The sequence below is a fragment of the Daphnia carinata genome, chromosome 4 (assembly GCF_022539665.2).
Source record: "Daphnia carinata strain CSIRO-1 chromosome 4, CSIRO_AGI_Dcar_HiC_V3, whole genome shotgun sequence".
In the NCBI taxonomy this organism is placed as follows: Eukaryota; Metazoa; Arthropoda; class Branchiopoda; order Diplostraca; family Daphniidae; genus Daphnia; species Daphnia carinata.
Window position 1 is genome coordinate 3,176,411 of NC_081334.1, and position 27,548 is coordinate 3,203,958.

Here is a 27,548-nt window from a genome sequence, read left to right on the forward strand (position 1 = left end):
GTACACCGGAAGTTTTCGCCAAGCTTTTGGTTTTCTCCCCAAATCGGATTGAACCTGACATTCCATTAAAAAAAAAAAGACGTTTGATCCCTTGTTCAACACCAATCCGGCGGAATACATTCTCTTTCGTCCCTCCCAATTTCGGCCGTGAGAGCGTGACTGTTGTATTCCATTTCGTATCGTTTTAGGCTGATGGGGGATCACAATTCGATCAGCGTTTCGTTCCCTTTTGCATCTCATCTCGCCCCGATTTCCATTCAAGTTCTTACTCGCCACCAACATCTTTTCACGCTGTTTTTTTGCCTCATTCCATGTAGAACAAAAAGATTTCAAAAATTTCCAACTTTATCTACTTCCGAGATCTGGTCTCAAATGCGTGCGGGATGTTAAAGGACACCAGCTGATGTATTTTGTTGATTCCGTCACCGCGGTTTTTTTAATCAGTCGTTCACAATCGAGTGCACTTGAACAAAACTATTCGTTCAGTGGAACATCAAAAGTAGGAACGGTTTAGCAAAGTGAGACGTGGTTCTATTTTCATAAACGCCTGTATTCTTCGAGCGTCGATCCTTATGGATATAAGTCCGCACGTACGGTTCAAGTGTCAATAACGTGTATTTACCGAGAACTGTCGTTTTCACGCTCGACTTGCGTTATCCGAACGTAAATCCCTGCTTTCATTTCAGAATAGATGTTTACCATAGAAAGAAGGATTCAGTTTTACATGAGCTATCTTCTTCATGCCCTCCCCCATTCTTTTCCTTAATGCAACTCACGAACGACATTGAACGCTGAGAGCTTCCGTGTTGCCACTTTAATGCAAGGCCTATCCAAACATCCCATATTGTGTTTTTTGTTATGTTAAAGAGAGTGGCCGGATGGAAGGGAAATTCATTTTTTCTTTGCGATTTTTAAGTTGGAATAATATTTTAGGGGGATTAGGCTCATTGCCAACTTATGGCCAAGGAATAAGACCCAGAGTACGCTCTAAATGCTCGCAAATTGATGTATGAACGGCGTGGAGAAGACGTCTAGTTTTTTTAATTTAGATTCGAAATTTATTGGGGAGATTGGGTTACCCAAATGCGACGTAAAAAACTTGTGTTAATTATGATCGGACGTTGGTGCAACGTATATTGATCGTTACATTGTAGTCCCGTCTTCCATCTTGGACGACAACTCGTTTCATCCACGTCACTATCCCACTTAAACTGGACCACCCCCACAGAAAGGGGTATTCCACCAAGTTAACTATTTACGTAACAATATGGAATTGAGGAATTGTTACGCAATCACAGAGAATCTCTATGTATTACAGTCATGTTTGTTCAACAGCCTGTATTGTGTATAGACTTGACATTAGAACATAGGCTTTTTATGAATGGCTATTATATGAACGTGAACGAAAAGTGAAGCACAGGTTTTCACCTGCGTTCCAAGAATATAACAAATGAAGTAAAGATTGAAAACTGAGTTTTGATGGACCTTTGATCATAACAAAAGAAAACGGGGAGACTACACCGTCAAGTTGTAGTGTTGAATGGTTTTCCGCATGTCGTTCATCAAATTGGCTGTTCGGCGTGAGCTGACATGGAGTTATTTTCTATGACATGATCATTAGTCAAACCGACGTCCAGGTGGGTGGTGGCTTTCACTCCCGAATGATGGACCAAATTGAACGACGTTGATAAGACGTTGATGGTTGCACCACTCGTTTGGGACAGACCAATCATCGGAGTCCCCAATGGCTCCTGGTCTTCTCGTTCAACGATAACCGCGAGTTCTAGTCGCCTGCTGATCGTTTTGTCCGGCTGGATGCTCTGCCCGCCTATCTGATGTCGCCGTTTGGCGATAAAGGATCTACCCAGCCTGCGAAACTCTTTGCGGAAGTTGTCGTTCAACCAACCGTAGAGCAACGGATTAGCACATGCCTTTAGAAAAAAAATCGATTTTTTAACTATTTTTATGCAGATTTATGCAAATTCTTTTACCGATGACATGCCCACCATGTGACAAACAGCGTAGGCAATCAACATCGTTTCTGTGTCATCTCCAAAGACGTTCCAGGTATCGACGACGACGTTGAACGTGTTCATGGGCAACCAACTGTTCCAAAACCAAACTCCGATGAAAATGATTTTCTATTTTAACTTTCAAATTAAAAAAGAGAAAGAAAATGATGCTCACCAAATGGTAAAAATGATGGAGATGGTTATAAGGAGAGTGTTGGTTTTTCTAAGCTTCTCTTCTCTGGCGGCTGTACGGCAGTCTGTTGCCGATTCCTTCACTGCCGGATGCTGACTGGACTGGCCGTTGCCGGACTCCATATTGCATAGCTGTGGGCGTATCAGTTGATGGTTCATGGAAGCCATTCGATCGTGAAGTTTGTTACTGATGCGAGCGTGAGCCACCGAGACGGTGATGATGGGTAGGGCGTATTGGACCAGGATGCTACCGATGGAATACAACGAGCGGCCCCTCTCGTTAGGCCATTCTTCCAGGCAATAGTCGACGGACGTAATGGGCGAATTGGGTATAGGGATATCGTGATGCTCCAGCGTGCGGACGATAAAAAGCGGAAGTGCCAATACGATGCCGATGGCCCAGATGGCCGCTAAGGCCAGCGATGCGCCCGTCAGCTGGAAAGCTCGTTTGGTCGGGTAGACGATCAGTTGGTAACGATCCAGAGCAATGGCCGTGATGGACAGCGTTGAGACGAAGATTGAAACGGCCTGCAGCGAGCCGACCATCTTGCACGAAACGGGAGAATTGCCCAACGGCCATGTGTATGACCGGATCTCCATCAGCTGATTGAATAACAACAAAATGTTAAATCCAGTTTTTATGATTTCCTTTCGAATGACAGATTGACCCTAAAAGACGTAAACATCAAACGCATCGATTTTCTCTGCTAAAACGGGAAGAAAGTGTAAGTCAAGAACGAATGGCATTTTTTAATCATGTTGGTGACGATTTAACGCGATCAGAGCGAAATACGAAAAAAAAAGAGACGGGCGGAAATTGTAATTCCTATTTATCATCGGATTGTAAGCCGAATGAAGAACCGCCTACATTCAATTGGTTGGTATACGAAGCCATCAAGCCGCATCAAAGTGGTCCAACGTCATATTGCTTCCAGGGCAAGAACGATTGGCTGGCAATTTCACCTCGAGAGCAAATAACATCGACTCTAAGAAGGAAGGGGGAGATAAATCGACATATGAGGCGGACAGATGTTCCAAGAGTTTTTTTGGGGGGCAAAAAATTGCATGAAAAGATGCAATCTGTCGACTGGAACCAAACTTTTCTTATAGACACGAAGCCTTCGATATATTATTTCTCATTATATATATCATCCTCTTGATCTGTTATTGCCATTCTCACAATGACCAATGACCGGCAAAGTCACACCATTGTCCATCCGAGCGCAAAAACTTCTTCAATCCCAGCAGCTGACGGCCATCGATTTAGCTTTTTTATTATAAAAGGACACACAGAGTTCCAGGTCAACTTACCGTCAATGGCATAGTGATGAGGCAAAGAAGTAGATCAGAAATAGCCAAATTGACGACGAAGACGTTACGGGCCGTCCTCATGGCCGGCTGACGGGCCACGACATAGACGACAAGCGAATTGCCGATCGTTCCGAAGATGATGAGGATGCAATAAGCGGCCACCAGACAAAAGAAGGCGAGATCGTTAACGCGACGGTTGGTTCGAAAACGTTCAATGACCGACATGTCCAACTCGACCGCGGGATGCGACGGTAAATGTGGGCCATCGGCCGTCGTGAACGATAAATTGAAAAAAGATGAATCCAGCTCGTCCACCCTAGATTCCAACGTTGAATTGGATTCCCAGTTCATTGTGCCTCATCACTTCCGGTCAGATGAATCTTTTTAAGTATCGCACGTTCACCTGCTGATCGAATGAAAACATCAATTCAATTCATTTCGAATTGGAAGCTAAAATTGCTTTCCAAATATAAATCACGTGAATCAACAGAGTCTACAATGTAAATATTTGATGTTCTGGCAAAAGGAGAACCAATTAGATGGGCGTTTCTGTAAATTTAAATATTATACGTAAACAGAATTTGTTTACATCCATCGAATGAACTGATGGGCCATAGCAAACTACCATCTATTGCAGGTATATGGAGCGTGAACTAACATTAGATTTAGGTTCTACAGTCTATAAATATTGACATCCAATGATTGGCTGCAACGATGGAAGCAAAATGGAGCGAAAGAAAAAGCAATTCTGTTGTTATGTCTCAAGGCGTCGTGTGCAATATGGGGGGGGGGGGGGGGGGGGGGGGGGGGGGGGGGGGGGGGGGGGGGGGGGGGGGGGGGGGGGGGGGATCCGTCCCAAAATTGATGGATGAAAATTCCTAGACGCTTTTCATCATCTGGAATGCATCCTCTGTGCGATTTTAATCACGCTACATAAGAGCCGGAGCTATATACGTATATACGAGTCTTTGTACGCAAACGCTGTTCCATATTCATCATTCCGCAGAGACGGCCACGAATACACAGCGGACCAACCGAGATCTCATCTCGATACAGTCCAATGGCTTTTTTACGTCTTGTTTCCATTCGATTCAAACGACTCAAAGGCAAACCGCAAATCTAATTTGCACAAAAGGGACATTTTTAACTAATTAAAAAAATAGCTTTTCGCGTTGATGAGTATACACAGAACTGACGGTTGTTTAACTCGTGTGTGAATAGAACAAACACAAGGATTTGTTTTAAAAAATCTGGCCTTTAAGTGCTGACATTTCTAGTTTTAGAGCCGAGACGTTTTACGGTTGAACAGCCGCTTCCGCTGAATATAAGAGATGAATACAAGCAATCCAGCACGTATGCCCTTTTTTTTTCAAAACCGGATGATCATGTGTATAAAAAAATAGCTTTGCGAATATCAATCAATAGTGCACACAAGAAGAAACGATTTTCTTTTTCTTTTCTTTGGGTATACAATAGCAAAGGTCTTTTAGCCCCTGGACAAAGACTCATCGACGTGGATAATATCGTCCGTTATGAATGGCTAAAAAAAAATTTCGTTAAGCTTCTTACGGATTCATGAAAAGACGCTGTAAAAAGTATGTTGCTAAATGTTGTGATAGAAAAGCAAACAAGTTTTTCATTTTTGCGTGACCTGTTTAGACACTTCTTCATGAATCGAGGTATTCCGCGCAAACGTCCATGCACTGGAACTTGTACACTTAGAATTCAATTACCGGGAATCACAAAGCTTGAAGTTTAACATTCACGGGATGGCCCATCTTCAACGTTCGCCCACGCGCACAATGCTGGACAACTTATTCTTATTTGGCTATTTTTATATTCCACATTCACAGTCTCGTTGCACAAAAAATATGTTTCTTGTTGAAACCAAAGTCTTTGGGAAATAGTCAGATGACTGCCAGGCGTGAGAGGTTAACAGCTATTGTAGACCAGCACGTAGAGGTAGTCTGGTTCTATATTCACAGCCGTAAGAAGGGATACGTAATGTGAGTCACGCAAGCGCATTACTTTGCACATTTTGTGTAAACACATATCGGATAAATGGTCCATAAACTGAATGCGAGTATATAGGAACTTGTCACGCAACAACACGTTGTTTAAAAATGGACGACCTCCTGGAACGGAAGGGTATAAAATCATACGCATAAACGCTGGAAGAAGTGTGTGCCTCACTCTCGAAATTTTTATCGCTACATTTTCTCTGTTCAAATTTTTTTTTTTATTACGACCGGATGCTATGTTTTCATTCGCATTTCCTTCCTGGAACGCTTGGCAATGTACGCGTTTTTATAGTAAGCTGTTATTGCCTTTTTTCAGTTACATAGTACTTGAATTCAACTGACATTTTCCTAACTCAACATACCCTGTCATCAGTTTTGAAAAAAAATGAATTAAAATTGATAGCAAAGTTTTATTTTGGAATAAATGTAATAAGATTTGTAATCATACTACAGAAAAGAGAAGAGTATAATGTGAACTCGATGATCAAATCAAGTGAGCCATTTAGAATTGTGATAGTTAATTGTTTAAAAAAACATTTTTAGTAAGCGCGCTGTGCGTTAGCCGTTTGCTGGGCAGCGGAGGAAGAATAGGATTGAGCAGAAGCTGATTGGGCAGCGAAAGATTGTTGCTGGGCAGCAGCGGGAGCAGAGAATGTCTGCTGAGCAGCGGCGGGAGCAGAGAATGTCTGCTGTTCAGCAGCGGGAGCAGCGGCCTGGCCGAAGGATTCAGCGGCGGAAGAAGTAACAACTGCAGCGGACTGATGAGCTGATGCAGCTGGGTTAATAGTAATGCAAGAGCAGATCTGTTGGGTAGTTGTTGGGGCAGCTGGCAAGACCGGGCTAGCTGCTGGTTTGGCTGGTTCAGCGAATACTGGGCTGTTCATACCAGCCTGCTGGCCCTGGGCAGCGAAAGATGATTGACCTGCCATCAGTCCACTGTGACCCGCATTTGCTGCTTGCGATGCCTGGCTCGATGATCTGTAAAACGGGCAGAGTTTCACGTAAAATTCAATGGGAGTGCTAAGTTTAGGCAAAGTTAACTTACTGCGACGCGTATTGGCCGGAGCAAGAAGCAGCGAACAAGGCGCAGATCATAACTACCTGGAACAAGTAAAAACAGGTGATTATAATGCTTGAGACTTATAGTTAAAATATAAGAAAAAATTGCTAGGCATCAAAGATAAACTAGTTTGGAATAAAATCTAGAAGATGGACAAAATACTTACAGATTTGAAGGAGTTCATGATGAAATGGTGAGTTGAGATGTTGACTGGAAGACTTGTGAAGATGAAGTGTGTGTCTTTCGAAGAAAATCGTAGGGCTTTATATACCCAGGTAAACTTCAAATCAATAGCAAAAAGTCCTGTTATTTGAGAGGGGAGACAGGGTAAAAAAAAACAAAACAAAACAAAACTGACCTGGTTCAAAGGTGAAATCGTCGGTCATTGCCTTTCACCTTTTCAATGGGCTGTCGAGTGAGCGAGGTCAGCGTCCCTAACAACAACTTGTTGGTTTTTTACCTGTGGCCTTTTGACCTACGTTTTGTTGAGATAAACATCTTTCTCGACTGTGGATGTCTGGAACAATCTGTCAATCCTTTTACCTTAACAAACTAAGAGCAATACGTACAACGAAAGGAACTGGGTCACAAACAGGTAAATATTGCCTTGTTGCTAGGCTGGTTTCCAGTCGGTTCCACGAATTCCGTTTACGACGTTAAATTGGAAAGAAATATACGCCAATTAAAAAAGAAAACGATATATTGTGCGTATCACTTTGATCAAACAATATGTCAGAGGATGAATCAAAATTTGCATGTATATGTTACCATAAAGCATCACTTGAGCAGCAAACATTTTTCGATAAGGGGGAGATTGTGTTACGGCAAAGAAATAACTGTCTGATGGCTGTCAAGACAGAGGAAACGATCAGGTTTGTCGACATAACGAAGGTAATGTGACAGATGAGATGGTAATGGAGACTGCGTACTTCTTTCGAGTTTCTACAACTGCCATTGTCGGTGGATTTCGGTGTCTGCTGTCGATATTTGGCTGATTTTACCCCATTTTATTAACGATAACCAAAATGGCAAGCAATTGGATGGGTTGTTCACGAAACTGTAAATAATGGTGGGTTTTAACGATATGATAGTACTGAACGGTTTTACATTGGAAAATGCAGCTTCAAATTCTGATCAAGGTAATGGTATTGTTTTTGGTTATTTCTTCGGGTATAATTTAAAAGGGTATTTATATTCATTCATTATAGGATTATAGGAGCTTATAACCTGAATACAAGGTGTATATCCTTGGGTTCAAGCAACATGATTCTAGCGCCAGAGTAAATATACTCCGTAAATACTCAGTTACATAATAGAGCAGACGAACAGTTGTAAGTTAGGAATTGTTGGTGAAGACATTTCATGTCTGTGCAATATTTCATAAAGTTTTAGGTTTTTGAATAAATTTATAATTAATTGCATAATTCCATCGTTGGGCAAAATGTCAAGGGGTGTGTGGTCAAAAGTTTTCGTAAATTTCGTAAATTCTTTAAGACCTCGCCAAACCAAAGGCAACCTAATGGGTGAAGACTACATGTTCAACAAATATTATGAAATACCCGCAAGTACGTAAATCAATGTATGTATTCACTGGGAAGCTGAGACTTGTTTTTAGTACTATCTTCACGTTTTTTCACACACCTTTCACATTCGTGAAACTTATTAAAACGCAAATGAATTAAATTTGAATTGTTTGTGCACTATCAACAAGTACTCATAAACTCCACGAAAAATCAATTCACTTGTCTGCAGTAATATCTTGCTATATTAAATATGTATTTCTATCCAAGATCCCAAAATTGGAAAAAGAAACCCATCCCGTTGGTTTGTTCCTATTGAAAAGGATAACTTTGAACAGGAATTACCTGCTGAGTGGGAAGGTAAATGGTTTATATGTTATTTGCCTTGAAATAATACAATATGAAATTCTATTTTTATTCTTTCTCAGCTTGGCTTAGAGGAAGAAGGAAAGAAGTTCCAGACACTGAAGAAGTTTTAAAAAATTTGGGAATTATGCAAATAAAGAAAATAAATGCCAAAAAAGTGGCTATTGAAAATCCATTTGTTCATGAAGAAAGTGAACTTCCTGCACCAACATCCAAATTTCCTGTTCTCAAAGATTATGAGCTACCAGATCAGATGATCAGCAGAAAGAAATAGTTACTTATTTTGATTTTGATGTTGCTATTTGTGATTAATTAGTCGAATTTGAATGCTAATAGATTCATATATAAATGAAGTGTTCAACTTGCAGTGCACAGTCAAGGGTATTTTCTTGTCCATTTGCGACATACACATGAAAGGTTTGTATAGCATATAATTCATTTTATCATTTTATTATATGGAAATCATTTTCAGAAAAAAAAAATTTACAGTATAAGAACATCAATCCCCTTTAGCTTTTCTTGCTTTAGAGATATTAGTGTCTCGCCTTGCTTTACGTTTTGATTCCTTCTCCTGTGCTTCTAAAGCTTTGGCAAGTTTCATTGACAGGAAAACAGACAAAAGGAAAAATGGAGATAGGCACAACAACACATAATAGATAAAATCCCAGGGATTCTGTGCCGCATACAGAATAATTGAATTTAACCAGCCTTCCCATGTTGAAGTGTCAAGATTCAAACTGGGTCGAACGACCGTCGGCTCCCCGTTGATAAGTTCATCGATGGTTCCAGACAAATCATCACCAATTGTTTCAAACTCGTCCATCCTTTGCTACCTAGACTAAAAACCTTAATTACTGATATAATCAATTTAAACAACGCAGCATCTAAAATATGTAATAATATAACTTGTAGCCTACCTAGAATTTTAATCGTATGTGGTTTTGATTTCGAAATCTGTCAGACTTCAGACGAAAACGTCAAGATAAACAATGTTATAGCTTCAACAGGGATGTCATTATTTAAAAGTTTGCAACTCAAAAATTGTATTCATAAAGTTTACAGGCTGATTTCACTAATCCGTTTTTTAATTATAATAAGACTTTTACCTCAGAAGTAGGGGCAAAGGATATACTGTGGTAAATATACGTAACTTACGTAATGCCATTTGGCAACATAGAAGAAGTTTTTCTCATTTATTATTCATTTTTCAGTTTTAAGCATGGTTTGAAGACGAGAGTTCTTGCTATAATATTGTCGGCATCAGTTTTACTGTCTAAACTCTCGAGTTGTACCGCCGTTGGGTTTCAATTTCACAGCATAACTAAACTGCAACCTCTACATAGGTTTCTGTGTTTAGTTACAACCACCAAACAATGTCTCGTAGGGTAAATGATTGGTTTTGCCATGACGACATAATGGCGATACATATTCCGTCACACAATTACGCGCCTAAACTGTACATGTGTTTTTTAGGGATCAAGCCAGAAACAAAGCTCCGAGCCATCTCAAAGGAATCAGTCACAGAAGGCAAATGCATCACAGTTAAAACAACCTGCAGAGGAGATAATTGATCTAGACAGGATGGTATTATAAATATAGAACAATTAAAAAATATGAAGATAGGCAATATTATACTTAAAATAGTTTTTATTTAACAGGTGGCTGAAGTAATCCAGTATTTCTTGATCATGGAACAAAAAAAGTTTCCAGTAAAACGGAATGATATAATGAAATTAGTTCCTGGGATGTCAGCAAAGAATTTCAAAACTATTATTGCCAAAGCACAAACATACCTAGATGATGTAAAAACCACCTTTACCCCGTTTGGTTTACATTGTCTTGTGAAACACATCTGTTTTTTAGGTTTTTGGCTTTTTACTTCATGAATTTGATGAAAAAAGTGGCCATTATGTCCTTTTAAACCAAGTCATTATGCCAGAAAATTTGCCCCATCAAGATCTTTCTGAAAACAACACTATCCTGTTCTTGACCTTGTCAGCTATTTTCTTGTCAGAGGGTTGCATTGGTGAAGGTATGTATTCATCATATCATCGTAGAATGTCAAAATTTTTATGATGAGCAAAACATCTGAAGAACCCATGTAGACTGATACTACACTTCCTTACTCACCAAGTTTAAGTCTGATAGTGTTTATGGGAACTGCAGCTGTGAATTCTCTGCAACATTGACAAAAATCTTTTATTTCTCTTTAGATGAAGTGTGGAACATGCTTGATATCCTTGGGTACAAACCAGAAAATCACAAGAAACTTGTCACTAATGACTTTGTTCGGCAGCTTTATATCAACATAGAAGTCATTCCACAGTCAGACCCTCCAAAAATGAACTTTACCTGGGGTGAACGTGCAACAATTGAGTTTACCAAAAAGGAAATTCTTGCATTTGCGGCCAAGGTACCAGTTTTAATTTAAATTTTCAGCTGTCCCTTGTATCAGTGACATAAACTAATCAGTCCGGTGTCTGTTCCTATTGCCTTCATACAGATTTATGGCCAGCCTCCTGAACAATTTGGAGCACTGTGGAATTTGGCTGAGAAAGAGGACAAAGCGAGGGAAGCAAATTGATTTTTACTTGATGCGGGAATCTTTTGTATTTACGTTGTTGTAAGTAATTTTTTAAAAACCTAAAAAGAAAAGTGAAAATATAGCATGTGCAAAAAAAATTCGACTTCAGTTTTCTAAATCAAAATTTGAAAACTGAAAGCGCGCGTATACTTTGTTTATTGTTTTGTCTCCTGTCTGAGGTTGCTGCTCACTAGATGGCCATGAAACGTCAGATCGAGCTAAATTTTTTGTCTCGTTGGGGTTAAAGTTAACTCGAAAACAAATAGCTTGTTTTACAAATTTAACCCGTCATCTGACAAACATTTTCCCTAGGTCCTGTCTGCATGTAGAAGCTATATAGGGTGGACTGGATTGTGAAAGGTTTGGAAAAGGGAATTGTATTTTAAGTTTGACCACTGCGTCCAGGCATTCATCAGAGTTGACGCTGTACCTAAAAAAGTGGGTTCACAATACGAGCTGCACCTAGAATGGCGGCAATATTTAAAAGGATTGATCGACCTGTTCTCATATTGTGCTTTAGATGGAGGGACCATCAGGAGCTTCAAGCAGTGGTACAGGATACAAAAGATCAAGAGGCACCAATTGGACAGAAGTATGTGAAGCAATAATACTATTTTTTCTTAATTTCATAACTTCTTAAAATCAGGAAGAAACAGAACAGTTGTTGGAGGCATGGGCAGATAGAGATGTTCAACTGCTTTTGGAGAATGGTCCTCACAATAGGCAGGTACAATATACTTCTCAAAGCCATTTTCATTTTGCAGTACACCTCAAACAGCTTATCCAGGCTTTCGAAAGAGTGTCTTTTAATCTTGCTGTACACCACATGGACAAGACGCCAAGCCAATGCCGTGAGAAGATAAAGAAGCTTAAAACCATGTATCGCAATTTAAACAATCATGGAAAAGTTTCGAAAAATATGCGAGGACGTCTAATGCACAAGCTCCACCAAGTGATGGAAGGTATTCCTAGTGTATCTTCAGCCACTAGCAAAGCTCATGGCGCCGATGCCACTTGTAATCATGAGGAAATGGATGGAGTAGAAACCGAGGGACCAACGCCAAATAATGTTGTGGGTAATGATTTTGTTGAAAAAATCTTTGGATACCAATTCGAGTTAACATTTTGTTGTTAGATGAAGACTTTCTTGATGACGACATTAGTGCCAGTTCAGATTCAGAATCTGTATCAAGCTCCGATGCGGAAGACGTAGCACCCCACAGACGAGTTCCAAAACATAGAGATAAAAGAAGGAAACCATCCTGCAAAAGGAAAGAAAGCCGTTCCAAAAGACGTTCCGCAGTCTACGTTCTCATCGACAAGGTTATAAGCGCTCAATCAGCAGCTAACGAACGATTTTCAGCTTTGGAAGAAAGGTTGTATAAACAACACAAAAATCCAGAGAATTTGACGTAATCAAATTGATATTATGTCATGTGGCAGACGGCTATTGTTAGACAAGGAACTTGAAGAAAAGCGAATTGAAGCCGAGGCCGCTCGGCAAGAGGCGCAACGTCAACACGAGCTCAGACTGTTGAGTACGATGGCTCAGCAGATGGCCTGCATTCTCAAGGTAAATAGCAATTTTATTTCGCTCTCATTGGCATCAATCTAAAGCTAAGCTATTCGGCTGTTTACTGCAAAATGTTTCTACTAAATAAAAAAAAAGAGTTTCAACCCGATGGCGTTTACCGGTTCGCGCTGTGAGACAGTCGCCACGCCCATTACAGTGGATGTCTCCACAGGCGACAGGACTAGTGGTGACGCAGGCAGTCCGTCCAAACCACACGAGGTCAACGGATGCGTCCATTCGAATGACTACACGGACAGTACCGTTTACTCGGCCATGTGACGTAGTTTTTTTCGTTATTTATTGCCTCTGACGAAAAATCTGCAGTAAGGCTGGAAGCGACGTAATACATGTTCTGTAATACGTTTGCCCAGCCATACACTGAAGCCGAGATAATTAAATGGTAACAGAGTTGTATGTCAGACAAATGTGTGTTGTTGCAAACATTCTCCATATTTCCTTACGGCCCATATAACAACGCAATTATTATGAATATATTGTACACCTTCCGGTGGATACAATTACGTAAATCTTTTTGTTTTCGTTTTCCCACTTCCGTGCCTTTTTTATATTTTCAATCATTGAAATGTTGATTATAAGAACTTGACATTTGAAAAAATGTGCAATCATAGCAATTATTTTGCAGTCGTGTTTTTAATGTCAACATCCTTTGTGGCCACTGTTTTTTCCCCCCTACGCTCATTTCCGTGAATTGCACTTGGCTTGTAGTCAAGGAGAACCGCGTTTATTTGCACTCGATCGCATAATTTTTTATATTTTTGTGCTGTTGTTCGATCGAGTTACCTTTAACAAGTACCTCCGGTCATTTGCCTGTAGGAAGCTGATGCCCTCTTTTCTTATTTTTCATTCAATAGTTGCCATTATGTTTTTAAGGACTAGTTCAAACGGATCGTGAATGTGATACTCGTGCTCGAAATCGCTAATTATAAGGTTGGTAGCATTTGATTACAGGAGCGATATACCTTTGTTTGAACAAAGTTTTTGACACCCTTTTTTCTTTTGTTTTTCTTATGTCATTGTCCAATGGCTTATACGTTCCAGCTGCTGGACAGCTATCGACCAAAGAATATTTTTCTCAACAAACAATGACGGCGGCAGAAAAGGAAGGTTTGTGGTACGTTGCTGGGAAAAGAGAAGGCTAAAGATTTCATAGAATATCCAAGTTTTGATGATGAGCAAAACATCTGAAGTACTCATGTAGACTAATACTACACTTCATTACTCACCAAGTTTAAGTCTGATAGTGTTTATGGGAACTGCAGCTGTGATTTCTCTGCAACATTGACAAAAATGTTTTATTTCTCTTTAGATGAAGTGTGGAACATGCTTGATATCCTTGGGTACAAACCAGAAAACCGCAAGAAACTTGTCACTAAGGACTTTGTTTGGCAGCTTTACATCAACATAGAAGTCATTCCACAGTCAGACCCACCAAAAATGAACTTTACCTGGGGTGAACGTGCAACAATTGAGTTTACCAAAAAGGAAATTCTTGCATTTGCGGCTAAGGTACCAGTTTTAGTTAAAATTCGCAGCTGTCCCTCGTATCAACGACATAAACGTAATTATTCCGGTTTCCGTTCCTATTGCTTTCTTATGTATTTATGGCCAGCCTCCTGAACAATTTGGAGCACTGTGGGATTTGGGTGAGAAAGAGGACAAAGCGAGGGAAGCAAATTGATTTTTGTTTGATGCAGGAATCTTTTGTAATTACGTTGTTGTAAGTAATTTAAAAACAAACTTAAAAGAAAACTGAAAACATATTGCATGTGAAAAAAAAAAACAACTCGGCTTCAGTTTTCTATAACAGAATTTGGAAACTAAAACCTCGCGGATACTTTGTTTATTGTTTTGTCTCCTGCCTGACGTTGCTGCTCACTAGATGGCCATGCAAACGTCAGATCGAGCTAAATTTTTGTCTCGTTCGGTTTAAACTTAACTCGAAAACTAAAAGCTCGTTTTACAAATTTAACCTTCCGTCTGACAAACATTTTCCCTAGGTCTTGTCTTGACGTAGAAGCTATATGGAGTGGACTGCATTGTGAAAGGTTTGGAAAAGGAAATCATTGTATTTTAGTTTGACCACTGCGTCCAGGCATTCATCAGAGTTGACGCTGTACCTAAAAAGTGGGTTCACAATACGAGCTGCACTAAAATGGCGGCAATATTTAAAAGAATTGATCGAACTGTTATCATATCGTGCTTTAGATGGAGGGACCATCAGGAGCTTCAAGCAGTGGTACAGGATACAAAAAATCAAGAGGTGCCAATTGGACAGAAGTATGTAAATGAATAGTACTAGTTTCACTTAATTTCATAACTTCTTGATATCAGGAAGAAACAGAACAGTTGTTGGAGGCATGGGCAGATAGAGATGTTCAACTGCTCCTGGAGAATGGCCCTCGTACTAGGCAGGTACAATATACTTCTCAAAACCATTTTTATATTGCAGTACCACCTCAAGACAACTTTCTAGGCTTTTGAAAGAGTGTCATTTAGTCTTGCTGTACACCACATGGAAAAAACACCAAACCAATGCCGTGAGAAGATCAAGAAGCTGAAAACCAGGTATCGCAAATTGAACAATCATGGAAAAGTTTCGAAAAATATGCCAGAACGTCTAATACACAAGCTCCACCAAGTGATGAAAGGTATTCCTAGTGTATCTTCAGCCACTAGCAAAGCTCATGGCGCCAATGCTACTTGTAATCATGAGGAAATGGATGGAGCAGAAACCGAGGGACCAACACCAAATAATGTTGTGGGTAATGATTTTGTTGAAAAAGTCTTTGGATACCGATTCAAACTAACATTTTTTTTGTTGGGTGAAGACCTTATCGATGACGACAGTAGTGCCAGTTCAAATTCAGAATCTTTCTCAGGCTTTGATGCGGAAGACGTAGTTCCCCCAAAACGAGTCCCAAAACATAAAGATAAAAGAAGAAAACCATCCCGGAAAAGAAAAGAAAGCCGTTCCGAAAGACGTTCCGCAGTCTATATTCTCATCGACAAGGTTATAAGCGCTCAATCAGCCGCTAACGAACGACTTTCAGCTTTGGAAGAAAGGTTGTATCAATAAAACAAAAATCTAGAGAATTTGACGTAATCAAATTGATATTGTGTCATGCGACAGACGTCTATTGTTAGACAAGGAACTTGAAGAAAAGCGAATTGAAGCCGAGGCCGCTCGGCAAGAGGCGCAACGTCAACACGAGCTCAGACTGTTGAGTACGATGGCTCAGCAGATGGCCTGCATTCTCAAGGTAAATAGCAATTTTATTTCGCTCTCGTTGGCATCAATCTAAAGTTAAGCTACTCGGCTGTTTACTGTAAAATGTTTTTACTAAATAATAATTAAAAAAAAAGAGTTTCAACCCGATGGCGTTTACCGGTTCCCGCTGTGAGACAGTCGCCACGCCCATTACAGTGGATGTCTCCACAAGCGACAGGGCTAGTGGTGACGCAGGCGTTCCGTCCAAACCACACGAGGTCAACGGCTGCGTCCATTCGAATGACTACACGGACAGTACCGTTTATTCGGCCATGTGACGCAGTTTTTTTCGTTATTTTTTGCCGCTGACGAAAAATCTGCAGTAAGGTATGGAGCGACCTAATACATGTTCTGTAATACGTTTGCCCAGCCATACACTGGAGCCGAGATAATTAAACGGTAACAGAGTTGTATGTCAGACACAAATGTGTGTTGTTGCAAACATTCTCCATATTTCCTTACGGCCCATATAACAACGCAATTATTACGAATATAGTGTACTTCCGGTAGATACAATTACGTAAATCTTTTTGTTTTCGTTTTCCCACTTCCGTGCCTTGTTTATATTTTCAACCATTGAAATGTTGATTACAAGAACTTGACATTTGTAAAAATTTGCAATCATAGCAATTATTTTTGCAGTCGTGTTTTTAATGTCAACATCCTTTGTGGTCACTGTTTTTTTCCCTCCTCACTCAATTCCGTGAATTGCACTTGGCTTATAGTCAAGGAGAACCGCGTCTATTTGCAGTCGATCGTATTGTTTTTTATATTCTTGTGCTGTTGTTCGATCAAGTTACCTTTAACAAGTACCTCCGGTCATTTGCCTGTAGAAAGCTGATGCCCTTTTTTCTTATTTTTCATTCAATAGTTGCCATTATTTTTTAAGGACTGGTTCAAACGGATCGTGAATGTGATACTCGTGCCCGAAATCGCTAATTATAAGGTTGGTAGCATTTGATTGCACGAGCGATATACCCTTGTTTGAACAAAGTTTTTGACACCTTTTTTTTCTGTTTTTCTTATGTCATTGTCCTATGGCTTATACGTTCCAGCTGCTGGATAGCTATCGACCAAAGAATATTTTTCTCAACAAACGATGACGGCGGCAGAAAAGGAAGGCTTGTGGTACATTGCTGAGAAACGGGAAGGCTAAGGGTCGGTGTTTACCTGACGAGTATGTGGAATGGCAGCCATCCGGAAACATTCTATTGTCTAGTTGCGGTCGGACTCCAATAGAAGCTTTTGCCCGCTGGAGCATGAGGCCCTTGCTTGCTACACCTCTACCAATCATGTACTTTTTTTTTCTCTCCTTTTTTTGTTTTGTTTGTCTATTACTATCCATGAAGATTGAGGAAGCAATAAGTCATGATCCCAATTCCCGTTCTGATCACACGGATGCGGAAATTGTAGTAGACTCGGTTGGCTTTAGATCCTTTCCCTATCATCACTATATTTTAATAATTAACATTGGAAAGGCAAATTTATATGGGAATTTTTTTTGTCCACAAGGTGATTTACCCTTTTCATATCAAACTCGTGGATATGATTATCTTCTGACTTTTTACGTGTTTAGGACAAATTAGGCAAATGTCACGGTCGGATTGCCCGCAAGTCTTTCGTGCGCTTCGGCAAACAAGATAGAACACCACAACATGGGTAAGAACTACAGTTTTGACGGTTTGCTATTGCTGTTTGAGACTCAGTTTGTGTTTGGGTAGGCAAGTGTTCACACGTGTGAAATCCAGGATGGAGCTGAATTCTTGTTTCAACCAAGACCAAAATTCAGCGGCTTTCGTACGCGACTGGCGGAGCAAGAAAATTTCAGCTGCCAATAAATTGATCAACGAGGACACGGCACCGATCGTTCGACGTAAAACTGTTATCACCATCGGATGTGCCAGCGAATTAAAAGGCTCGTCTTACCCACCAGAAGACCATACTGTATCCGCATCGGAAGTGGGCGAGACAGCTTGCGGGAGGATTAGTATTACTGTTAAAAGTCTTCCGAAAACAGGCATTCGCAAGATACCACAAGGTCCTATTTTTAATTGCGACCTTCACGATGAAGACGAATGGAAGGACACGGTGCCCTTTAAATCTTCTTCCGTAAGCGATCCATCATGGATTTACGTCCCAACAAAGCCAGTTCGTCCTTTTTTAACAAACCAACTAACAGCTTGGCAAGATGAGCAACCGTCGCATGATATCGGTTCAACTTTGGCTAGTAATTCATTCAAGACATCGAATAAGAGCTGGCCTACAAACGATGTAGACGCGGGCCAGGAATTTTTAGGTAATCGGAAGAATTCGGATGCTGTGATCAGCAAATTGGATTCGCCGAAAATTTGTGCAAAACCCACTTTCAATGTGATTATGAGTGGTGAATCGAAGATTCTACATTTGGCGGAGCAGGATGCATGGAGTATTGAAAAAGATGCTTGCAGAATTGAGAAGAGTCCAATCACTTCGATATCTCGTTCTCCAATCGGCTATCGTGAATGGTTAAAATCACTCGATCGATTGGAAGGTGAATCATTCCCTAATCAAATCCATTCGACAGTCGAAAAGAAGATGAAATGCCAAGAAAGAAAATCATCCACTGATCCTGTTAAAATGGCCAGTAACATGACTGCAATTAATCAACAAGTTGAAAATCATTCAGCTCCCAGAAGCATCTTAAAGAATGGACAACACGAATTGGATTATGACATCCGTCAAGAAAAGCTTGATGTGGTCCCAAATCAGCAATATCAAAACAAAGCTGTACAGGCAAAAATTGTTGGCGAAGACAAATCCATTAACATACACAACAAAAAGCCATTAAATTGGATTGAAGAAAGTTCCACTTCTAACCTTGTTGGTTGGACTGCAACATTTAATAACATCACAGACTCGAAATTCAATAAAATGGTACCAACTAAAGAAACTCATCATGCTGTTCCTTCCAAAAATGAGGCTTTTACAGCGAATCATCAACCGACCACGACTAGAGGTAATAAAATGATGTTTTTAATCATTTTCATTACGTACACTCGTTTATTAGTAGACAGGGCCAATACCATGGAAGTCATCAATAGAAACCAAATCAACACAGTCAGGTCACGCAGTTCCTCCGGCTGCTGGAAACAGAATATCAGCACCCAGGATGGAACTAATGAACAAGCACTTTCATCTGGAATGGATCTTTCCAAAGCAACTGAGCTTGTCCGGCACTTCTTCAATGCAGAAGACGTTGATAATCGACAAAGCCATTCGTTAGTGGTTGATAAAAGTAAATTGAGCGCAACGAAATCCATCTTGTCACCAGAATACGAGCAGACAGCACAATCGATTCCACATCTGCCTCAAGGATCAGCTCAGGATCAACGTCGTGGACGAACACCGATCAAATCGAAAATTCCGCTGCGGATCCCGAGACCTGCCAGCAGCGCCGCTTTTTCCAGTTCTAGCAGTTCGACATCGATGACACCAGCTGTTGCAGAGAGAGGAAGCAATTCGAATTTAAGAATGAATGCTTCTAAGAATAAAGCCATGCCGAGTAGAATTAAACCTCCTTCAGTCGGAAGGGCAAGGTCAGTGGATAGTTCCAGGTTAACAAGTCCATTATCAAATTACGTATTATACAGCAATGTAACAATGGCCAGAGAAGAAATGATGAGTCAATAAGCAAAAGTTGTTCAGTTTAAAATCACATTCCATATATTTTGAAATTCTAGTAACATATATCTAGGTTGAATGGGTTTTCCCCGTCTTTTTCCTTTCTAACATTACATTGGTATTCCTAACACAGCAGACTTTGGTTTTTGCCCAGTCACGTTTCGTTTGTCTGGACCGCTTCGAACTTCATTTTTATATTATTATTCGTGTCATTGTAACTCCCATCTACCGAATAATGAATTCAAGGTTTTGTAGTTTTGTAATTATTTCTCTGTGTATCAATATAACTCGATGACAAACAACAATATTTTGTTCTCGCATTAATTCGCGAAATGGCTAATACTCTGGGAAGAACCCAATCCTTTCCTTCATCTAATTACCAGGAAAGATTATTGCAAAATGGATGTAATAATAACATTTAAAAGTTTTCATGATGGCCGACTTCTAGAGAACAGCTGGAGTAAGAGGGGCACTTGTTAAACTGCTACTGTCATCAGTTTGGCTTGCGCTGCTAGATGCCGTTGTAATCAGATGGTGTGACACGTTTTCGTAGACGACAAACGTGATGGCAGTCGCTGGTGTAACCCTCAACAACGTGGGCAGCATTCCCTTGTAGAATCCTCGTATTCCTTCATGTCTATACGTTTTGAATGAAGAAAAAGAGATTCTTATCATACGTTTACTCAAGCAGTCGTATCTTGTCGTGAACGACCTCCATGTTCGCGTCAGCATGTCGATTACGCCGTTATGTTCGTGATATTGGTCTTGCATACGAGTACGCATCAATTGGTAAGGATAAGTGGCCATGACCGCAACCAACTTGGACATGGCAGCAAAAGATAAATACGTCATCGTACTCTGCTGAATCACAGGTGGGAAAACAAAAATTTTACGGTTAAAATCACAATTGGCAACCTGGGATTCGATCGAAGCAGAATCATTTTTGAGTTTTGACAGGCAAAGAAAAACGTGTATCGTATGATTAAAATTTTTGCATAGAATTGACTAAATCCTGAGCTTCAAACTTTCTGCTTTCAGGTAATTATAACGAACTGTGTTAACGACTGACGAGGCCATTAAATGTGAGAGAAACGGTGACTGTAAAACGTACCATTCTAGAGTCGATGGACATGTTTCGGTGATTGTTGTAACCGTTTTTCATTTCTTCGTAGACCATAAACTGGATGGCACTGTGCGAAACGCCAAACACTCCAGGAAGGAATCCTCTGTACAAACCTCGAATCCCTTCGTAACGGTAAGTTTTCACCAGTGCATCCATTATTCCCCTAATTACAAATTTCACCAACTAATCACTGGTAAACATACACATTTGTTTTGTCTATGATTCATGCTTTCAAATAATTTTGCAATGGAGAAAACTTAATGATGTACTTGTAACGTTTCTGCTCCGAGACGCATTGAGAATCGTCACCGAATTGGAGACACAGTCGAGTCTTGATCACCCAGATGGGATTAGTCAAGATGAGAGTGACTATTCCAGCTTCGGCGGCCGCCATCATATGGCGTGCTGGACCTAATGGTTTTCCAGGGTCGTCACGCTGCAGCTCTGCTTTGAGTGCGTCGTAACTAATGGTGATGTAGGCGTAGCATAAATATGTATACGTGGGAAAGTTTAGTTCTATGTCCCCCCACTGCTTATGTTTTGCTTGAATGTATTATAAAAACAATGTTTTGAGAAATTGTTATCATTTACAAGAAAAAGTAGGAGCCCCAAGTACATCCGGCGGTCAGTATGCCCAGCGTCACTCCCCTGTACAAACCGTGAATGCCGTTGGCTCGCGTCATGCTTGTCAGAACGTCGACGAGTCCCCCGTAATGAGGACGTTGGACACCAGCACAGATCAAACGACTGCCATTTACTTTTCGGAGAGAAAAATACAGGACATGGTAATTTACTTAAGAATTATGTTTTGGGTGTTAATGAACAACCTGCTAATCTGGTTCTTATCGTGTCCAGAGGATGGAGGATTGTACTAGAAACCACTCCACCAGCAACACCAGCAACAAGATGTTCGTACTTAATTTGTTGGTAGCGACGGAACAAGGCCGTTATGGGACAACAAATACCCGATAAGGTAAGTTCATTTTCGCTGTTGTTGTTAGATGAGGTCGTCATTTTAAAAACAGCGTTTTGTTCACTATTTTTGCCCAGTGAAAATCCAGACATAGGTTAGCTGAAAATTTAATTATTTTTTTTTGTTAACGCTCTGGTTTAAACCACACCAATATATTGATTGAATCATGGCTTTGGCTGCACACACTCTACCTTTCCAGATTTGGTTTTTCCCAACAGTATTGCGTAAGAGCTTGTTCAATCTAGCTAGAAAGAAGGTTGTATGCTATTATTAAACAAAAAGCCTTTCACGGTTGATATTATTCGGCTCACGACGCGGCCCTTTTTTTCCCACGACCACCAGTTGAATAATCTTGGTATCAAAGTCAAAAAATTTTTAAATCTTAATTGATTCAATTATCGCTAGATGAAATAGGAATAACAACCTTGGTTGTTGTTTTCTTAATTCGACCATCAACTTTGGGCGTTTTGGCGTGACCTACCGTTGCGTGTTGTATGACTCAGAGTTGCACAAGTAATCTTGACACTGAGGAATCCTCTGTAAAACATACAGATCCGCACAGATCAAGCTTACACGCACACACTGTTTTATTTCCGTCGAAATCCCGCGTTCAGTTTTTAGCTTCCTGTAACGTACTTGGCATCGATGGTTAAATTCTGCTGATTAAATTAAATTTGTATTTTAAATCTATAGCGGAAAGTCGGTCTCTTTTATGCCACCGTAAGAAAACAACTGAGAGAAATGTCAAAACGAACGACGGGTTACATATTTCTTTGATTGAACCATCGGGACAGGGGGAGGCCACTTCGGCCGGCTAAAATCGTGTTTATTGCGGTTAGGATTTTACGATGACGAATTCTTCCATCATACATTCGACAACGATGCGATTGAAGGCTATCTATTTCGTCACATCATTACTATTTCAAGCTTGCTGTACTAGTTACACCTGCACTCTTTTAGTACGTTACCGAAATTTCAACACTGGACTTCCCAAGTTCCGAAATAGAAACTCGCAGATCTCTCTATCCTTTGGAAATAATTTTGTATTGCTTAAGCAAACAAAGCAGAGATCATTTTCTTTTGTTGTACACGAAATAGTGGGGAGATGGACTACCTGACTGGTGTTAAATACAAATGAGTGTTGAAATTTCTTTACTTGCTAAAGGAGAGCGCAGCAACAGAAACGAAATGTAGCAACTTAGATTTTTATTTATAATAGTTTTTTTTTGGAATCGTCGAGAGGTTAGATCGTTCGTGATAAATGATGTTTATGTCCTGGATTCAGCTTCGCTTATTTCCGAAACGTTAGAGCTTTCTTCTTTTGCAGATTCGTCCCTTTCATGAACGCAAAGCCATGGCAGTCTTTTCATCAATTCCAATCGGTATCTTTTTCACAGAATCAATTAGCTTCAAGTAATTTGTCTGAGATCAAATGACGACTTACTTTGGATGATTGATGGCGTATACGAAAGGATCGACACAAGCAGCCAGTTTACAGGTGCAAGCTGGGATCATTGATAATCCCGGTGTTAGCAATGAGCGATTTCCATAGCATCCGATAAAAGCGATCATGAAATAGGGTGTCCACGACAATAGAAACAGCGTCGTAAGTGAAATTCCAACTTTAGCCACACGAATTTCGTTGCGAACGTCCTTGTTTGCTCCACTTCGCAACGTTTCAACGTTCATCTTCTTGGCCTGATTAGGTTTTTGTTAGTAGACGTGATTTAAAATGTTATGCGTAAATGTTTTTTACTTGTTCATTGAGACTAGCTTCGTGAGTCATCACTTGAGTAGTTATTTTACCATAGGAAAATATAATGACCGAAAGGGGAATGATCCAGCACCAGATCCACAACAAGAAAACGAACATTTTCGTTTCAAATGTGTCGGTCATGTAGTCAAATGTGCAGCTAGTCAAATAGCCCTCTGTCGTGAAACGTAATGTTTTACGAGATAAATGGGATGTACAGTGAAAACTTTTAATTACCTGGCACGAAACGGTTGACGAACTCCGTGAACGGGAGCAGAGACACGGGACTGGCATAAACCCAACAGCCGAGAACAATCAACGAAGCTTGACTTTTGGACCATCGTTTACCCATCGGATCAGAAATGCACCTAGAAATCATTCGATGTCTTATAGTAGATGCACTGAACGCAATTCTACAAAAAGGTATGCATGTTATTTATGCAAATGTGTATACCTGTAGCGATCGTAAGCAATGGCAGCGTTAGTGACGGACGCACAGGGTCCGGTGTAAGCGCCCAACAGGCCGTAGATAGAGCAACCCAATCGACCAAAAATGGGACCTTCGCTGAAGCTATTCAAAATGAAGATTGGTGTCTTGGCCATCATAATAAAATCGCAAATGGCCAAGTTAAGAATCAAAATGTTGCTGGGCGTCTTCAGCTCTTTTGTCCTTTTTAATAATATGGTTAATGAGTTTTGTCTATAGGAATCAGGTTAAAAGAAATTGTTAACTAACGTGCTAAAAATGTAAATGACTATTCCGTTGCCTAGGCAACTTGCAATCATAAAAAAGATGTAGAGCACGCCGAGCAAATGATGAAGCATCGGATTAGGCTCTTCGTAGTTCAGCCAATGTTGATGGACGTATGATTTGTAGTCAGCTGGGGTGTTCCAACCATTCATCTTGGATTCGTACCTTTCAAGATTATTCAAATATTAAATTAATCATTATAACATTTTAAAATAATCAGAATCATGTGAAATCAAACTAACCCGCAATTTTATTTTATTTTTATAGACTTACTTCCAAGACTGTGCTATCGGTCCGGTAGATTCATTATTGAAGTCCTGCCAATCGTTCGGGAGTAACATAGTGGTGCTCGAGATTCGTGATCTACAGCTGACTGAAATGCAAAGCCATCGTCTTTTATATAGTCTACAAGGGCAGGATGCATTTAAAAACTTCGGTTACAATTGTCAGGTAAATTGCATTATACAACTTAGTGGAGGAAGAACCCATACGTGTAAATCAGAATAATAATCTTTTATGGTCGCCTTAATAACGACACCAGCACTAGGATTATACGGTTGATATCCTAGCTGATCATCAATCAGTCGTCACGTATTTCCATTGGCTTCAGTAATATTTCCTCCATGTGATACAAGCATTGATAATCTTCTCTTGTTTTCATTTTCTGACGTGCGTGTCGTTACCCTGTACTGCAATATTTAAGCCACGATACGTTTCCGCTGACGGTGATAAAAAAAAAATCGGTAAGTTCTCAGTGGGAAACGGCACCGCAGCCATATCAACAATCATTGCCTGGATCTTGCATGGTGCACTGCGTTGACGTCTAAAGCTAAGATCAGTCACAGAGTACAAACGTATAGAGTAGGCATTGTTTTTTTGTGATTCTTAATGCGAATAATGTTGTGTGTAGCCTATTGTTTACTATCTTTTTTTGTTCTTACGTGTTCGCCTAGCAATGCTTGGGGTACTTATCCTGGGACTACGGTTACAAAGCCGAAGGAAGGGGCCTACAGTGCCACCTTAACCCCTCTAATTGTACAGTCTCCCAATTTAACATCAACTAATGTGTTAACTTCAACTTCCGTTTCAACTTGGCCTAGAACGTCAACTGTATTTTCAACTGGTCAACCGCCATCGGTTCAAACAACACAGCGTAATCGTGAACGACGTCTGGAAAACTCGGATCAGCCAATGAATCCCATCGTTTTTATCATTCTGAGTCTGGCTGCGCTCATTATTATCGTGATCTTGGGAGTCTTTCTAAAGAAAAAGTAGTTGTGGCATAAATCATGTTTTTTATTACATATTGGATTTTATTTTTTCTGATTTCAATTAAGATGTTTAAAGAAACGGAAAACGGAACGGGCCCCGGCAAAGAATGATCATCAGCACCAGGTTGATTATAATAGCTTGGTTCAGTCATCAAGTTCGGTAGAAATCGAATCGCAACGTGATTACACTTACAATAACGAAATTGCGCCTTCATCTGTCCCCGATCCTGAGACAATTATCAGTCCTGTCTACGCCACAGTTGAGTTCCTTCCACGTTGTTCCATTGCTGAAGACTATGCCAACACTTTACGGACACCTGGGTTCCTGGAAGGAGAACCTATTGTTTATGCCGAGATTGAAACACAAAAAGGCGATTAACCTTGTAATTCAAAAACCAAATGTGAAAAATGTTGTGGAATCTAATAAACCGGAAACGTTTTAGTTTGCAAAACTATACTTTTTTATTTTTTGATTTGTCTTAGTCCCGCCAGGTGGCAGTCCATTATAAAAACAGAAGCAACTTCGGGAAAGAATTCGAGGTCTATTCAAATCACAGTGATATTTCTTAGAAACTCCTTTTACATATCGTCTCATTAGTTTAGAAATTTCCATTTGGAAAATTTTTATTAAAAAATGCTGGCACCGCCGAAAAAAGAAATTTTCAACCCTGACGACATGTCAAAATGGTTGAAATCAGAGGCATATCAGGTTGGCCGGTTCGTTCGACACTATGCCAAAAATTCTCTCTAATAAGCATTGACAATCTATTTAGGAATATCTAGGCTTTATTCTTTCTATTAACGAAGCAGTGCAAGGGAAAAAATGGTCGAGTATCCAAGTGTTGAATGATAGAATAGAAAAAGTAGTCAAACTGCTAGATTGCTTAGACCGTTGGATTGATGAAATCCCACCAACTGAACAACCCCAGCGCTTTGGTAACAAGTCCTTCCGTGTGTGGTTCCAAAAATTCAAAGATGTAAGTAATACAACCCATGATTAAATTCAGTAAACTTCTAATGCTGTTTGGGCTAGGAGTCCTCAAACATGCTGAAAGATATATTACCCCAAGAACTGCACTACAGCATTCCTGAGATAGAAGTCTATTTGACCGAAAGTGTGGGAAACTCTACTCGAATCGATTATGGGTCTGGACATGAAATGTCATTTGTCATTTTCTTGTTCTGCCTATTCAAGATTGGTTTCTTGACTCTTGATGATAGAGCTGCAGCAGGAGTTATCATATTCGAAAGGTGCTGGTAGGCTCTAGTACTTTAAAAATAGTTAGTTTGTGGGTAATGAAATTTTCTTGTACAGGTACATGTCATTGATGCGGAAACTTCAGTTGACATATCGTATGGAACCCGCAGGCTCACACGGAGTCTGGAGTTTAGACGATTACCAATTCGTCCCTTTCATCTGGGGAAGTTCTCAACTTGTTGGTAATAAAACGTGTATTTTTTTCACGAAACTTATCGACTGCCTAAAAAAAACGTTTTCTTTTTGTTGTATCCAGAACATCAGCGATTACCTCCTAAATCGTTTCCCAATCCGGATATTGTCGAAAGTTTTGCCAAGGACTACATGTTCCTTGGTTGCATTAAATTCATCTTCAGAGTGAAGAATGGACCATTCGCTGAACATTCAAACCAGCTGTGGAACATCAGCGGTGTGGGCACCTGGTCTAAAGTCAACTCTGGTTTGATAAAAATGTACAAAGCTGAAGTTTTGGCTAAGTACCCAGTCATTCAGCACGTTCTTTTTGGTTCACTGCTATCAATTAAGGAGGCCAATTTCCAAGAACAATAAATGAACAAAAACACCATGGTAAAGTATCCACATTGCATCGTTAATCTCAGCAATCTTGTCCATCATCAGTAAGCGGTATTTTCACAATTTTATTGGCAAACGTTTTTCAATTTTATTTGACAATGAGCCCATATTCATGGTAATAAAAACTTTACAATTCAGACCTTGGCGTATTGACCGAAAACCAAACCCGGATCGTGTGGGAGACACACGCATTCTACCATTAACAAAATACGATATGCATTGACGAAAGTGACTGTTTCACTGACATTTTCGACACGT

At 40.1% G+C, this 27,548-nt stretch overlaps 10 protein-coding genes across 11 annotated transcripts; 6 read left to right on the forward strand and 4 right to left on the reverse strand.

The window, feature by feature from the left end:
* Positions 1 to 1,377: 1,377 nt before the first annotated feature.
* Positions 1,378 to 3,897, reverse strand: LOC130694915 (neuropeptide F receptor-like). The gene is made up of 4 exons (XM_057518040.2): positions 3,516 to 3,897; positions 2,188 to 2,807; positions 1,992 to 2,106; positions 1,378 to 1,931 (listed from the first exon to the last, which is right to left on the reverse strand). Exons 1-4 carry the CDS (start codon positions 3,864 to 3,866, stop codon positions 1,563 to 1,565), a joined length of 1,455 nt encoding a protein of 484 aa, XP_057374023.1. The 5' UTR covers positions 3,867 to 3,897; the 3' UTR covers positions 1,378 to 1,562.
* A 2,102-nt stretch (positions 3,898 to 5,999) lies between these two features.
* LOC130695179 (uncharacterized) lies at positions 6,000 to 6,868 on the reverse strand. Its single transcript, XM_057518304.2, has 3 exons — positions 6,763 to 6,868; positions 6,582 to 6,637; positions 6,000 to 6,514 (listed from the first exon to the last, which is right to left on the reverse strand). The coding sequence occupies exons 1-3, from the start codon at positions 6,778 to 6,780 to the stop codon at positions 6,076 to 6,078; spliced, it is 513 nt and encodes a 170-aa protein (XP_057374287.2). The 5' UTR covers positions 6,781 to 6,868; the 3' UTR covers positions 6,000 to 6,075.
* Positions 6,869 to 7,930: 1,062 nt separating this feature from the next.
* Positions 7,931 to 8,835, forward strand: LOC130694947 (NADH dehydrogenase [ubiquinone] 1 alpha subcomplex assembly factor 2-like). Its single transcript, XM_057518089.2, has 3 exons — positions 7,931 to 8,161; positions 8,387 to 8,476; positions 8,545 to 8,835. The coding sequence occupies exons 1-3, from the start codon at positions 8,038 to 8,040 to the stop codon at positions 8,754 to 8,756; spliced, it is 426 nt and encodes a 141-aa protein (XP_057374072.1). The 5' UTR covers positions 7,931 to 8,037; the 3' UTR covers positions 8,757 to 8,835.
* An 873-nt stretch (positions 8,836 to 9,708) lies between these two features.
* Positions 9,709 to 11,148, forward strand: LOC130694934 (melanoma-associated antigen F1-like). Its single transcript, XM_057518069.2, has 6 exons — positions 9,709 to 9,867; positions 9,956 to 10,066; positions 10,141 to 10,284; positions 10,346 to 10,514; positions 10,696 to 10,895; positions 10,986 to 11,148. The coding sequence occupies exons 1-6, from the start codon at positions 9,856 to 9,858 to the stop codon at positions 11,064 to 11,066; spliced, it is 717 nt and encodes a 238-aa protein (XP_057374052.1). The 5' UTR covers positions 9,709 to 9,855; the 3' UTR covers positions 11,067 to 11,148.
* Positions 11,149 to 11,185: 37 nt separating this feature from the next.
* LOC130694927 (uncharacterized) lies at positions 11,186 to 19,887 on the forward strand. The gene is made up of 10 exons (XM_059494830.1): positions 11,186 to 11,426; positions 14,706 to 14,784; positions 14,866 to 14,937; positions 14,992 to 15,072; positions 15,134 to 15,422; positions 15,489 to 15,723; positions 15,791 to 15,920; positions 17,505 to 17,587; positions 17,650 to 18,923; positions 18,975 to 19,887. Exons 3-10 carry the CDS (start codon positions 14,866 to 14,868, stop codon positions 19,595 to 19,597), a joined length of 2,787 nt encoding a protein of 928 aa, XP_059350813.1. The 5' UTR covers positions 11,186 to 11,426; positions 14,706 to 14,784; the 3' UTR covers positions 19,598 to 19,887.
* Positions 11,385 to 14,443, forward strand: LOC130694925 (myb/SANT-like DNA-binding domain-containing protein 2). Its single transcript, XM_059494832.1, has 9 exons — positions 11,385 to 11,503; positions 11,587 to 11,658; positions 11,713 to 11,793; positions 11,854 to 12,142; positions 12,202 to 12,442; positions 12,510 to 12,639; positions 12,736 to 13,587; positions 13,699 to 13,771; positions 13,967 to 14,443. The coding sequence occupies exons 2-7, from the start codon at positions 11,587 to 11,589 to the stop codon at positions 12,916 to 12,918; spliced, it is 996 nt and encodes a 331-aa protein (XP_059350815.1). The 5' UTR covers positions 11,385 to 11,503; the 3' UTR covers positions 12,919 to 13,587; positions 13,699 to 13,771; positions 13,967 to 14,443.
* A 107-nt stretch (positions 19,888 to 19,994) lies between the features above and the next one.
* Positions 19,995 to 21,779, reverse strand: LOC130695174 (mitochondrial folate transporter/carrier-like). Of its 2 annotated transcripts, none has more exons than XM_057518300.2 (6): positions 21,539 to 21,779; positions 21,303 to 21,468; positions 20,981 to 21,175; positions 20,700 to 20,874; positions 20,301 to 20,449; positions 19,995 to 20,225 (listed from the first exon to the last, which is right to left on the reverse strand). In XM_057518300.2, exons 1-6 carry the CDS (start codon positions 21,774 to 21,776, stop codon positions 20,033 to 20,035), a joined length of 1,116 nt encoding a protein of 371 aa, XP_057374283.2. In that variant the 5' UTR covers positions 21,777 to 21,779; the 3' UTR covers positions 19,995 to 20,032. The 2 variants fall into 2 exon arrangements, with proteins under 2 accessions (XP_057374283.2, XP_059350814.1); XM_059494831.1 differs by having other exon boundaries at positions 20,301 to 20,446; positions 21,539 to 21,776.
* A 1,008-nt stretch (positions 21,780 to 22,787) lies between these two features.
* LOC130694923 (opsin, ultraviolet-sensitive-like) lies at positions 22,788 to 24,576 on the reverse strand. The gene is made up of 7 exons (XM_057518051.2): positions 24,462 to 24,576; positions 24,174 to 24,353; positions 23,892 to 24,107; positions 23,675 to 23,805; positions 23,441 to 23,613; positions 23,129 to 23,382; positions 22,788 to 23,070 (listed from the first exon to the last, which is right to left on the reverse strand). Exons 1-7 carry the CDS (start codon positions 24,527 to 24,529, stop codon positions 22,953 to 22,955), a joined length of 1,140 nt encoding a protein of 379 aa, XP_057374034.1. The 5' UTR covers positions 24,530 to 24,576; the 3' UTR covers positions 22,788 to 22,952.
* Positions 24,577 to 24,696: 120 nt separating this feature from the next.
* LOC130694935 (uncharacterized) lies at positions 24,697 to 25,911 on the forward strand. Its single transcript, XM_057518070.2, has 2 exons — positions 24,697 to 25,459; positions 25,526 to 25,911. Exons 1-2 carry the CDS (start codon positions 25,077 to 25,079, stop codon positions 25,836 to 25,838), a joined length of 696 nt encoding a protein of 231 aa, XP_057374053.1. The 5' UTR covers positions 24,697 to 25,076; the 3' UTR covers positions 25,839 to 25,911.
* An 80-nt stretch (positions 25,912 to 25,991) lies between these two features.
* On the forward strand, positions 25,992 to 27,276 carry LOC130694931 (serine/threonine-protein phosphatase 2A activator-like). The gene is made up of 5 exons (XM_057518062.2): positions 25,992 to 26,168; positions 26,233 to 26,436; positions 26,493 to 26,710; positions 26,775 to 26,899; positions 26,974 to 27,276. Exons 1-5 carry the CDS (start codon positions 26,094 to 26,096, stop codon positions 27,264 to 27,266), a joined length of 915 nt encoding a protein of 304 aa, XP_057374045.1. The 5' UTR covers positions 25,992 to 26,093; the 3' UTR covers positions 27,267 to 27,276.
* Positions 27,277 to 27,548: the final 272 nt, after the last annotated feature.

Bases quoted from the DNA above. Each gene is read 5' to 3' on its own strand.
- LOC130695179 (XM_057518304.2), bottom strand. The intron at 6,515-6,581 runs GTAAGTTAACTT...CCCGTTTTACAG, and splicing joins TCCGGCCAATACGCGTCGCA to ATCATCGAGCCAGGCATCGC.
- LOC130694934 (XM_057518069.2), top strand. The intron at 10,067-10,140 runs GTATTATAAATA...TTTATTTAACAG, and splicing joins TAATTGATCTAGACAGGATG to GTGGCTGAAGTAATCCAGTA. The intron at 10,515-10,695 runs GTATGTATTCAT...ATTTCTCTTTAG, and splicing joins AGAGGGTTGCATTGGTGAAG to ATGAAGTGTGGAACATGCTT.
- LOC130694915 (XM_057518040.2), bottom strand. From the start codon at position 3,866: ATGAACTGGGAATCCAATTCAACGTTGGAATCTAGGGTGGACGAGCTG. The intron at 2,808-3,515 runs GTAAGTTGACCT...TTATTCAATCAG, and splicing joins TCATCACTATGCCATTGACG to CTGATGGAGATCCGGTCATA. The intron at 2,107-2,187 runs GTGAGCATCATT...GTTTTGGAACAG, and splicing joins TCCATCATTTTTACCATTTG to TTGGTTGCCCATGAACACGT.
- LOC130694931 (XM_057518062.2), top strand. From the start codon at position 26,094: ATGCTGGCACCGCCGAAAAAAGAAATTTTCAACCCTGACGACATGTCA. The intron at 26,169-26,232 runs GTTGGCCGGTTC...CAATCTATTTAG, and splicing joins TGAAATCAGAGGCATATCAG to GAATATCTAGGCTTTATTCT. The intron at 26,900-26,973 runs GTAATAAAACGT...TGTTGTATCCAG, and splicing joins GGGAAGTTCTCAACTTGTTG to AACATCAGCGATTACCTCCT.
- LOC130694935 (XM_057518070.2), top strand. From the start codon at position 25,077: ATGCGAATAATGTTGTGTGTAGCCTATTGTTTACTATCTTTTTTTGTT. The intron at 25,460-25,525 runs GTAGTTGTGGCA...ATTTCAATTAAG, and splicing joins GGAGTCTTTCTAAAGAAAAA to ATGTTTAAAGAAACGGAAAA.
- LOC130695174 (XM_057518300.2), bottom strand. From the start codon at position 21,776: ATGTCTGGATTTTCACTGGGCAAAAATAGTGAACAAAACGCTGTTTTT. The intron at 21,469-21,538 runs GTTGTTCATTAA...CTCTCCGAAAAG, and splicing joins GATAAGAACCAGATTAGCAG to TAAATGGCAGTCGTTTGATC. The intron at 20,450-20,699 runs GTACGTTTTACA...CCTGTGATTCAG, and splicing joins TGTCCATCGACTCTAGAATG to CAGAGTACGATGACGTATTT.
- LOC130694923 (XM_057518051.2), bottom strand. From the start codon at position 24,529: ATGTTACTCCCGAACGATTGGCAGGACTTCAATAATGAATCTACCGGA. The intron at 24,108-24,173 runs GTTAGTTAACAA...ATTATTAAAAAG, and splicing joins GTCATTTACATTTTTAGCAC to GACAAAAGAGCTGAAGACGC. The intron at 23,383-23,440 runs GTAAAAAACATT...AAACCTAATCAG, and splicing joins AAGCTAGTCTCAATGAACAA to GCCAAGAAGATGAACGTTGA.
- LOC130694947 (XM_057518089.2), top strand. From the start codon at position 8,038: ATGTCAAGGGGTGTGTGGTCAAAAGTTTTCGTAAATTTCGTAAATTCT. The intron at 8,162-8,386 runs GTACGTAAATCA...TTTCTATCCAAG, and splicing joins ATATTATGAAATACCCGCAA to ATCCCAAAATTGGAAAAAGA. The intron at 8,477-8,544 runs GTAAATGGTTTA...ATTCTTTCTCAG, and splicing joins ATTACCTGCTGAGTGGGAAG to CTTGGCTTAGAGGAAGAAGG.
- LOC130694925 (XM_059494832.1), top strand. From the start codon at position 11,587: ATGGAGGGACCATCAGGAGCTTCAAGCAGTGGTACAGGATACAAAAGA. The intron at 11,794-11,853 runs GTACAATATACT...CAGCTTATCCAG, and splicing joins ATGGTCCTCACAATAGGCAG to GCTTTCGAAAGAGTGTCTTT. The intron at 12,640-12,735 runs GTAAATAGCAAT...ATAAAAAAAAAG, and splicing joins AGATGGCCTGCATTCTCAAG to AGTTTCAACCCGATGGCGTT.
- LOC130694927 (XM_059494830.1), top strand. From the start codon at position 14,866: ATGGAGGGACCATCAGGAGCTTCAAGCAGTGGTACAGGATACAAAAAA. The intron at 14,938-14,991 runs GTATGTAAATGA...TCTTGATATCAG, and splicing joins GAGGTGCCAATTGGACAGAA to GAAGAAACAGAACAGTTGTT. The intron at 17,588-17,649 runs GTAAGAACTACA...GTGTTTGGGTAG, and splicing joins GATAGAACACCACAACATGG to GCAAGTGTTCACACGTGTGA.